Source organism: Notothenia rossii (assembly GCF_949606895.1).
Source record: "Notothenia rossii genome assembly, chromosome: 9".
Classification (NCBI taxonomy): Eukaryota; Metazoa; Chordata; class Actinopteri; order Perciformes; family Nototheniidae; genus Notothenia; species Notothenia rossii.
Genome location: NC_136907.1, coordinates 48567153 through 48578232, shown reverse-complemented (window position 1 = coordinate 48578232; position 11080 = coordinate 48567153). Strand labels below are relative to the sequence as shown.

The window sequence follows — 11080 nt, the reverse complement described above, 5'->3', positions numbered from 1 at the left end:
CTTGCCAAGATACTTTTAGACACACTTTGAGGTATGCAAAACCTTAAAACTAGAACACTGATGTCTGGCTTACGCTGCAAACTTCATCACATTTTAACAAGAGAGTAAGTATATAAAACGTTATTTTGTATATTTTACACATCAGCAGAAAAAGAGAGAGATGGCAGGAAGGGGGGAGACAATCTCCCCCACCTTTACAGACACTGTGTTTTAGAGAGAATAAATACAAGTGTAAGGTAAGTGTTTTTAAATTACATCCCCCCTCTGTCTAGTGATAAGATGGCAGGAAGGGGGGAGGAGGGGGCAGGGCCAGGCTCACACAGTCACCCCGCTGTCTGATGAAGAAGGAAAGTGGTAACATACATCAATACTATTTTTAATTATTATGTTTATGGTGGGCTTTTCTTTAGGGGCTAAAATAAGATTTGATGTAGCCCCGGTCCACAGCAGGGGTTAGGGGAGACCGTCACACACACACACACACACACACACACACACACACACACACACACACACACACACACACACACACACACACACACACACACACACACACACACACACACACACACACACACACACACACACACACACACACACACACACACACACTTGGGGGCGGGCCCACCTGTCAGTTTTTATGCATACTAATATGATTGAAACAGCATTTTTATTTATTTTAATTTTTAATTTTTAAATTTTTATTATACACCATAAGGCGCAACAGTGGGGGCTTTTCACACCTGTGAATACACATCACCCCCCTCCTATCGACGGATCTCACACCTACTTGGGATCTCACACCTCGAACAAAGGGGAGGCGGGACTTAGCTCATTTGCATAATTGGGGGAGGTGTGACCTGTCACTTTTTTATGTATACTAATGAGACGAATGTGGCATCATTTTTACTACTTGTGGTGTTTCCTGAAATGCTGTGGTGTTTCCTGAAATGCTGTAGCGTTTCCTGAAATGCTTTGGTGTTTTGTGAAATGCTGTAGCGTTTTGTGAAATGCTGTGGTGTTTCCTTAAATGCTGTTTTGACTTGCACTTCAGGGCCAACATACAGGATTTTCATTTCTGGAAAAATATTGCTACATTTACTTAAGTAAAACATCTGAGTAGTACTTCCACCACGGCCTCCGAGGCGAGGAATTCTAACACTCAGAAACATTATGAGAGACGGAGGAGGGCGTGGCATGCCTTCAGGGTCTGTGCACAAGACAGTGCGTCAATATTCATCACGGTCTCTGTGCTGGTGTCTGCACAGATCCGAGGTGGGAAAAGTACTCAGATCTTGTATTTCAGTAAAAGTGGAAGTACTCGGATCTTGTACTTGAGTAAAAGTAGAAGTACCAGAGTGTAGGAATAGATGAGAGTAACACCTACGTCACTTCCGGGCGAAAATTAGGGCCCCGCCCACTTTTTGGGGAAAACATTGCTTTCATTTGAATGGTGGTCAATACAAATTCTGAAGTTTTTGCCAATCCGATCAGAAATGTAAGAAAATCGTGGATTTTGGATCTTCGAAGAGCCCAATTACGATGGCCAGTCAGGCAAACAATTACATTAAATCATTTGAAATCGACAATCGGGCTCGATATATGGTTCTCCTGCCCTGCCGTGGTGCCTTTGAGCAAGGCACCAGACATCCCCACCCCCCTCCGGCAGTGGCTGAGTCAGTAGGGGCTTGGGCTGTGAGCCGTAGGGTAGTCGGTTCAAGTCCCCGAACAGACCTAAATATGGAGTGTGGACTGCTACTTGAAGAGGTCCAAGTTCACCTCCTGCCTTGGTGCCCTTGAGCAAGGCACCGGACACCCCCCACCCCCCTCACTCCCATTGCTCCCCGGGCGCTGTGCAATAGCTGCCCACTGCTCCTAGTACTAGACTTCTGGTACTAGGATGGGTTAAAAGCAGAGAACACATTTTACTGTGTGTGCTGTGTGCTCTGCATGTATGATCATTAAAGAGGGTTTCATCCCTCCTAATTCAAGTCCTGCATTCAAAATGTTACTCAGTAAAAGTAGAAAAGTATTAGCATCATCAGAATATACTTGAAGTACCAAAAGTAAAAGTAGTCATTGTGCAGATTGGTCCATTTCAGAATAATATATATGATGTGTTTTATAATGATTGATCATTAAAGTGTTCTCAAAGCTGGCAAAGGAGCAGCTAGTTTGAATGACTTTGTATGCGTAGCTTGTGAATTTACTCCACGTGGAACTAAAGTCTGATTTAACACTTGATTATATTTCACATCATTCATCCATATCTGTAAAGTAACTAAAGGTATTAAATACATGTAGTGGAGGAAAAGTACACCACTTACCTCTGAACTTTAGTGGAGTGGAAGTACAGAGTAGCAGAAAATTGAAATCCTCAAGTAAAGTACACGCATCCTAAAATGGTACTTTAGAGGATTTGAGTAAATCTACTATACTTTAGTTTACACCACTGGCAGAGATGAATCTGGAGGGCTGATCTGGTTTCTTAAACAGCCATAGTGCCACTGTTTCCTGTTTCCATTGGCTCTGCATGCAGGACATTAAAATGAAGGGAGGCATATTTTCCTTATTTTTCCAGAACCTTGGCAGACAAACAGCACACTGTTGAGTCATGAAGAAACTCTGCTCAGTGGACTTTGTCCTCCCTATCTGAACACGTAGGAACCGGCACATTAAACCACAAGCAGGCAAGTTCACACTGCACTAAAGGGAAGACTTCAAAATGGAAAGGGAACGCTTGAATGGTATACACAGTTGATTTCTTAGAGGGAATCCTTTTTAAGTGCACACACAAGCATTCTTATTATCATTGCTGCTCCTGTCGACCAATCAGAGCCCTCTCTCCTCCTCAGACAGACCCACCCCCTCTCTTCTCCTCCTCCTGCTTCTTTACTACACATTAAAACATAAAGACACTCACTCCCACACTAACCTCCATCCGACAGTCTGCTTATCTCTCCTGTCTGATTCTTTTCGCAAACGGTGAGTTTTTCCACTCGACTTACACTCGCATCTTATTTTCCTTGACTTTGATTAATCGCACGCGTTTTAGTCAACGTGCAGAGTTGTGTAGATCGAGTTGATTTGATGTGTTTTGTGCACTATTCAGTTCAAGATTTAAAAAACAAGTTTGGAAGGATTTCTCCAGATGTGTAAAAGTTTCCGTTCATTTCTCTCCTCTGAGTCACAGCAGCTGGAGAAAGCTGCCGGAAACAGAGGAGGCAGAACCAATCCGTTTATCGTGGAAACATTAGTTATGGAGTTATTGTATTGCTTTTTATGATGAAATTAATGTATTTGTTATCAACTGTAAGTGAGACAGCGTAACATCCTGCAAGGGGATTCTTCCTTGGAGGAAGTGACATTTTGTGTCATGTTGAAATAGTGATTGTAGTGTATTCATATCCCCACCGATTCAGTAAAAATGAAATGTATACGAAAACAAAATGACTTGATAGATTTACTTTTTTCTTTTTTTAGGTAAAAAATGCACTTTTAAAATAATAATAAAAACAATAATAAATAACAATTAAACCAAAAATATATATATAACTTTAATTATGAGCATCAGAAGCAGAAAATGTAATACTTTTAATTAAACACAGTCTTCCCTGCAGTATTGAGATCAGTATTAAGATCAGCATGAAGTCACAGTAGTGTTATTACCGTGTCATAAAGGCTGCATCCTCATCATTGATCTGAGGATGTGTCCATGGTGCAGCACTTATCGATCAGCCTTTTACAGGAAGTGCACTCTGTTTCCTCTGCACTGAAACATGAGCCGCTCTTTAAACACACATCTGAACACACTCAGTTAACACAACTCCTCTGGTGGTGTGTGTGTGGATTACCTGTGTGTGTGTGTGTGTGTGTGTGTGTGTGTGTGTGTATATGTGTGTGTGTGTGTGTGTGTGTGTGTGTGTATGTGTGTGTGTGTGTATATATGTGTGTGTTTGTGTGTGTGTGTGTGTGTGTGTGTGTGTGTGTGTGTGTGTGTGTGTGTGTGTGTGTAAACACCACAGCGTGCACAAAGAGCAGGTGTAGGCTGTAGTTAGTGTGGATCAGAGTGAAGTATGGAGTGTAAACTGTAATAAAAGAGTGAGGCGTGGCGTGTCATCTCAGAGGACGTCACCATAATCCTGCTGCCACACTGATTTGTAATCTGGCTGTTGTGTAATCGGGGAAACCGGCATAATCCCTCTCTGTTATCCTGATATGAAGTGTATTTCTTTCAAATTGAACTTCCTTTGACTTCGAATACCAGACACTGAAGCTGGGCCACGGTATTTATTTATTGAAGCAGAGTTTAGTTCTGTTTTTACGCCATATCAGCAATAAAAACTCAAGATATGGGAGTAAGGAAACCAGGCCAAGTCTGTGGTGTTGATATCTGCGTCTGATTGACAGATTATGGATCTGATGATGGTTCAAAGTTCCTGCATCAATCAGTTTATGGTTATCTTTACAGACTTTAGTTCAGACCGTTTGGTGGGGTTTGCATTCTCCATTTTTAGAAGTGAAGATATTATCAAAAGCTTTAGTCTTTCTGGCACTTAATATGACTTTAAATCGAACAGGAACCAAGAACGTCAAAGCAAGTCTTTAGCCTTTTTTGTGAAAATCCTACAAATATAACAAGCTTTTTGGCAATGCATTTTGGAGAATACCCAACATGTTATACTGTAAAAGAGAATTGAATCCTTCAAGTTATGTGCAAACTAAAAAAGAAAGTGATTTCTACATGTCACATTCACATGTCTATTGCACTTCACCCAAATGACTAGTGCATATGAACGTACTAATGTGACAGCTGCAGCCATGCAGGTTTAAGAACTAGTTTGCCTGGTTCAGTCTACACTGAAAGCCAAATGTGGTGATGGCTTCCTGTCAACATAACCCATGTATTTATGATCACCGCAGGTCAGTATTTTAGCTGCTGCATTCAGTTCAGGAAACACATCTTGATGAAAAAAATTACTTCCTCTCATTTTATTATTTTTATTGTTGGCTGTTCAATTCAGGGTTTTGCAAGGCAAACATATTAAAATCCCTTTCCATCTTCCTCTAGCCTCCACATTGACTCCCTTCCTTCTTCTTCTCCCTCTCCTCAGAGCCGTCATGGTGTCCCATAAGGAGTTTGCTGCTGCAGGGAAGCAGCCCGGCCTGCAGGTGTGGCGGATCGAGAACCTGGACTTGAAGCCAGTCCCCAAAGCTCTGCACGGCAGCTTCTTCACCGGGGACGCCTACCTGCTGCTCTTCACCACCTCCGCCCCCTCATACAACATACACATGTGGCTGGGTAAGACGGCGATACACACTGTGCACAAAAGTACATGTTAATAAGTTAATCAAAGTATGTAAAATATTCTTCCTCTTTCTTAACAACATTATCGTAGTTGAATCTGCATTTGCATCTTGCTTCACAAAAAGGATGTTTTCATGCTGTTTGCAATACAGGAACAGCATTGCATTGCATGTTTGCGCCTTCATTTGAGTGAGGACACAGTAGAAGGAGGTGAGATAGAATGAAAGACAAAGAGGAATGGTTTCACCACTTCAGTGGTTATGTGATGTCTTAAGGTTTCTGCCAATCTCTCTTTGCATGTGAACTAAATGGCAATACTTATTGGATGTTGTGGTAAAGCTGTCAGTAACATTGAAAGGGTTCCTTCAAGGTTGCTACTTATGCTTATTATGTGTTTGCGGTTTCTATAAAAACATGTTTCCATGTCTTATACAAAAAAAAAAAAACATTATCGTTGAATACTGCCTGCCTAAATATACTTGTATCTACCGTATATCCTAAATTCTCAGTTTTAGCACGTGTATCTTTAAAACCACTCCCGAAAATAATTGAAGATACTTTCACAGTGTTTATATAGCACATAGACCTGCTTTATATATAACTGTCCCCAAAGCTGATAAACAAGTGGTACGTGACCATACGATACACGCACTCTAAACTGTTTTAGATCTTATGTGGTCGCTACACTATAGCTGGGCTCTCGAAATGAGGACAGATAAGGCACATCTGAAACATCCTCTGCTGTATGTGGTGCAAAATCTCTTCTCTAAAAGTCATACCACTTTGTGAAATTCTTCCACCCCCCACTCTATGCCCTCTCTGCACTGTCTACTCTCATGGAGATTTAATTCAGGCGGGACAGAGCAAACTATGACATGCAACTTCAAATCCTTTGTGGAAAGTAACGTTTTATCATGCTCTCTACTTTTCCTGCTACAAACCAATAACAGAGACTTCAATGAAACTGCTGTATAACTCCTGTGTGCCAAAAGAGACCAGTCCCAGCATGTTGGGGGTGTTCCTGCCAATTTTCCTGCAGAGTCAGAACAGGGACAGTACTTTCTGTTCTCCACTGCCAGTGCAAACCTCTGTAAACGTGGAGGTAGAAATAACATGAGGACATAATGAATCCCTTGTCTGGGATCGATGTTAGTCATGTGGGATCATGGACTAGTTGAATCCCTGGTGAGTGCCATCTGACGGTTATAGCCGTATACAAGCTGCAGTTGTGGTTTATGTGGTAGAAGCCTCCAGTCCTGAATCAGAAAATCAGAAACTTAAGTGCTACAGTAGTGTTGTTGTAAAATATCTCAAAGCTTTTGTACAAACTAGATCCTAAATCCTACCGGCCCACACCTGTAAGTGTTCCGGCCACTCCCTTTTTCCTTTTTTTTTTGCGTACCTAAATCCTAACGGCCCACATTTGTAAGTGTTCCGGCCACTCCCTGGAGGGTTGTGTATCCATAGGTTTAGTCCCTGATTTTGCTCTCAAAGCGCACCAGATTGATGCATTTAACTTCAACATTTAAAAAAAAATCTTCCCGGGGGAGCAAAATACAAAAACATGACACACAAGACAAACCACATACATTCTGTTAAGTCAAATGCAAGCAATGCACACAATCATTACAATTTGAGACAGTCGAGCAAATCAGTTTCATCAATATCAGTTTCATTAATAACAAGTACAGACCAGTTGAAAGTGAGATAACAATGCATGTTTAAACATACCCAATGATGCAAGAGATCTAATAGGAGCAGGTAAAGTATTCCAGTCTGTTTGGGCTTTGAACATGAACGCTCTTCTGCCCATACATTTTTTTGCAGAGGGGACAGAGAAATAAATCTGAACAGAATGTCTAACTTGATGATTTGGTGAGTAGGGTACAAAATACTGCTTTAAATAAAGGGGATAGTTAAGATAAATGCATTTAAATATCAGCTGAAGCCAATGCGTGTGTCTTCTTACATTTAAAGAAGGCCATTTAAGTTGGTTATACATTGTGCAGTGATGTGTATGAAAAGGACAACCAAGAACAAATCTGCATAGTCTGTTGTAGGCTATGTTGAGTGGAGCAAGATCTGATTTATGTGCATTTTGGTAGACAACATCACAATAGTCCATGATCGGAAGAATAAGTTGAGAAGCAATTCTCTTTCGGACACTGAGCGTAAAACAATTGCGAGAGCGGTGTAAAACACTGATTCCGTAATTGACTTTTTGTATTACATGCTTTATATGTAGTTTATGAAAGTTCACAGTCTAGCCATAAACCAAGATATTTAAAGCTATCAACTTTTTTCAGAGAAGTTTTTTTCCATGCGTCAAGTCAGGCAAATTGGGTCCAAATGTTATTGCATTAATGATCTGTTAACATTAAACTATTTTGCTCTAGGCAACTCAAGGGCTCAGGCAATGTGATTAATATATGAATAATGGTCCAAAATAACATAAAGTGCATAGGGTTTTTTGTTTAGTAACATACTTTCGTCGCCGGCCGGCCGATACATGCTGCGCATTAAGTGGGCCTGTCTGTCAATTAATCCCCGGGCCACTTTTTCCTCCCAGTCCGCCCCTGACTACAATTGTCTCTTTCCTGTAGGAGACGAGTGTTCACAGGATGAGAGTGGAGCGGTGGCCATCTTTTCCACACAGCTGGATGACTTCCTGGGTGGTGGGCCAGTGCAGTACAGGGAGCTGCAGAACTGCGAATCCAACACCTTCCTGGGGTACTTCAGGTCAGGAATCAAGTACCAGGTGAGGTCACTAGACAACCAATAACGCTCAAAAGTGCCACAATGAGTAGTCGGTTTTAGTCTTTGCTTATTTGAATTTCATTTCCAGATTCATCTAGGTTTGTGTAAACGCATAACTCATGTGACCACTTTTTAGTGAAGCACGCATGGTTATCAAGATGTTGTAACAGTAGGCTCACATTACATTTTTTCATACAAAAGTAATCGCTATTTTGTCAATTTAAACATTAAGCCTTTTGAGTTCTTGCGTGATATGACTTACCCTAATTTCCCTCAAAACACGATAACCTTAAGTGTCTGGTAGGATGGTAAAATGTCTCATTTGGTAATGCGTAGTGTGGTCACAATTTTCCAAGTCTCTGGGTTCGGAAAACATCCTCTATGCTAAACATCGGCGTGTTAGCAATGCCATTGTGAGCATTTTAGCGTGCTAATGTTAGCGTTTAGTTACAAGCTCTAATGTACGTAGGAACAGCCCAACAACAGGGCTGCTAGCATAGCTTAAGTCTTGTTTTCTGTTGAAAATATGTGTAGTTTAATATTCAAATGTACTTGTTTGAGAAGGGAAAACTAAAATGAACTGTTCACAATTCAAACATAGGTCCTATGCACCATGTGACAAGGGATTAACCAGTAGATTTAATTTCACTATGAAATATTAAGTGAGCAATAATCAGTTACATTATATCACTTACATATACATTACGTATACAGGGAACGTTAAGATGAACACAAATGGACTCAGGACTTTGTTTGACCTAAAAATATCGACAGGGTTTAATGATTGTCAGCCCCCGATGAACTTTGCCAAACAGTAATGAGTCTGAAGTTCAGAGGAAGCACAACATTCCCCCGTCTTCATAGACACACCAGGGTGTGTCTGCCAGAGTGACTGACTTTAACCAAGGCAACCATCCTGGGATCAAAGGAGGACATTTTGAAAGACCATGCCACATCGGAACTAGCCGTCTGTTTCCCATTTCATTGAAACACATGCAAACCTCCTTCTGGAGCGAGTTGGGTATAATTAGCCTAAAGTCTTGTTTACTGCTTTTGCAAAGTTGGAGGCTTTTACAGAACCACACGCACGCACGCACGCACGCACGCACGCACGCACGCACGCACGCACGCACGCACGCACGCACGCACACACACACACACACACACACACACACACACACACACACACACACACATCAATCAATCAATCAATGTTTATTTATATAGCCCAATATCACAAATGTTACATTTGTCTCAGTGGACTTCACAGTTTGTACAGAATATCAGTATGACAATACGACACCCTCTGTCCTTAGACCCTCACATCGTACAAGGAAAAACTTCCAGAGAAAACCCACAGTTTAAAGGGAAAAATGGGAGAAACCTCAGGGAGAGCAACAGAGGAGGGATCCCTCTCCCAGGACGGACAGACGTGCAATAGATGCCGTGTGTAAATTGAAAAGATAATACATTTGCAACATAGGTAGTCCAAATGTTTGGAAATGCATGTGTGTATAATAGGAAGATGAATCCATGAGTATATCCATCCAGGACTTATGATCCAGGACCACAGCCACGACTCAAGATCCAGGACTCGCAATCCATGACACAGGACCGCAGGATCATCCATGACTCCGGATCCCGGCGTATATACACACACACATACACACACACACACACACACACACACACACACACACACACACACACACACACACACACACACACACACACACAAACACACACGCACACACACACACACGCACACACACACACACACACACACACACACACACACACACACACACACACACACACACACACACACACACACACACACACACACACACACACACACACACACACACACACACACACACACACACACACACACACACACAGAGAACCTAAACTCATTATCCCCTCATAGTTTTGGTAAGTCCAATGTGAGGAAACAATCCAGTTGTTAAAAAAATAAACAGAGCCTGCATTGTTGCCATGGAAAATGTTAGTAACTCTCTTGAGAAAGATGAACCTCATGATTGTGGTTTCTATTTTTGAGGAACCCACTGTCTTATTCATTGCGAAGCCCTCAACAGACAGTATGAGAACAAGGAAGTCCCTCTCTGTTCTCACGAAGGGACAGTGTTTGATGTCATCTTACTAAATAGAAGAACTTCAAAGTATCAGGGCAGTCACACGGCTTCTCCTCCAGCAGAAAGTCTGTCTGTTGCTCATTTGCACTGAACCATTTGCATGGCTTGTAAATACCTGTTTTGTTTAATGGCTTCACCAAGGACGGCATACACAATCCCAAACCCCAGGTACACTGAAACCAGACGTGATGCTCCTCTCCAGAACCAGCCTCCTGTTACTTTCATTTCCCCTGTGATAAGGTTTATTGGCTTTGCTAGCTGTGATTTATAGTACATTTCATCATTGGCAGCACAATTTATAACCTTTTTTCCTTTGAGGATTTTACTGTGTTGTGTTAACCCCCCCTCAGCGTCTTTTAATGGTAGTATTGTTGGAAAACCAGATTATTTTCCGTTTTCCCTCAAAACTGCTAACAACACACTGTATCCCCCCCCCCCCCCCCCCCCCCTAAGTAACTTTAGTTGTTCAAACATCCATTATTTTCTCTATTGAGGATAGTACCTGAATAACTTATAAATGTACTCTTTGGTAACTGGGGATAGCTAGCAAAAAAATCAAAGCGCTCTCCTCTTCCTGCTTTGGTTGACTCACTTCCTTTTTGTTGTTGTGTGAGTAATGAAACATCTGGTGGCAGACATTGAAACTGAGGCATATAGGGAAACAAATTAAATGGCAATGGTGTTATTAAGGGCTGCAGCCAGCAGTTTGTTTTCCCGTTAAGGGTTAATTAGGATAAAGCTAATTATATCAATGAATACAAGATTTAGAGATAAAGTAAACTACATTCTTTCTCTGTCGATAGAATAATCAATTACTCAACTAATAACTTAACTAATCGTTGCAGCTCTAGAGTCAACA

The 11080-nt window shown here is 41.5% G+C and overlaps 1 protein-coding gene across 1 annotated transcript; it reads left to right on the top strand.

The window, feature by feature from the left end:
- Positions 1–2868: 2868 nt before the first annotated feature.
- On the top strand, positions 2869–9840 carry LOC307020819 (gelsolin-like). The gene is made up of 3 exons (XM_079652404.1): positions 2869–2985; positions 5115–5302; positions 7912–9840. Exons 2-3 carry the CDS (start codon positions 5122–5124, stop codon positions 8088–8090), a joined length of 360 nt encoding a protein of 119 aa, XP_079508530.1. The 5' UTR covers positions 2869–2985; positions 5115–5121; the 3' UTR covers positions 8091–9840.
- The last annotated feature ends 1240 nt before the right edge of the window (positions 9841–11080 follow it).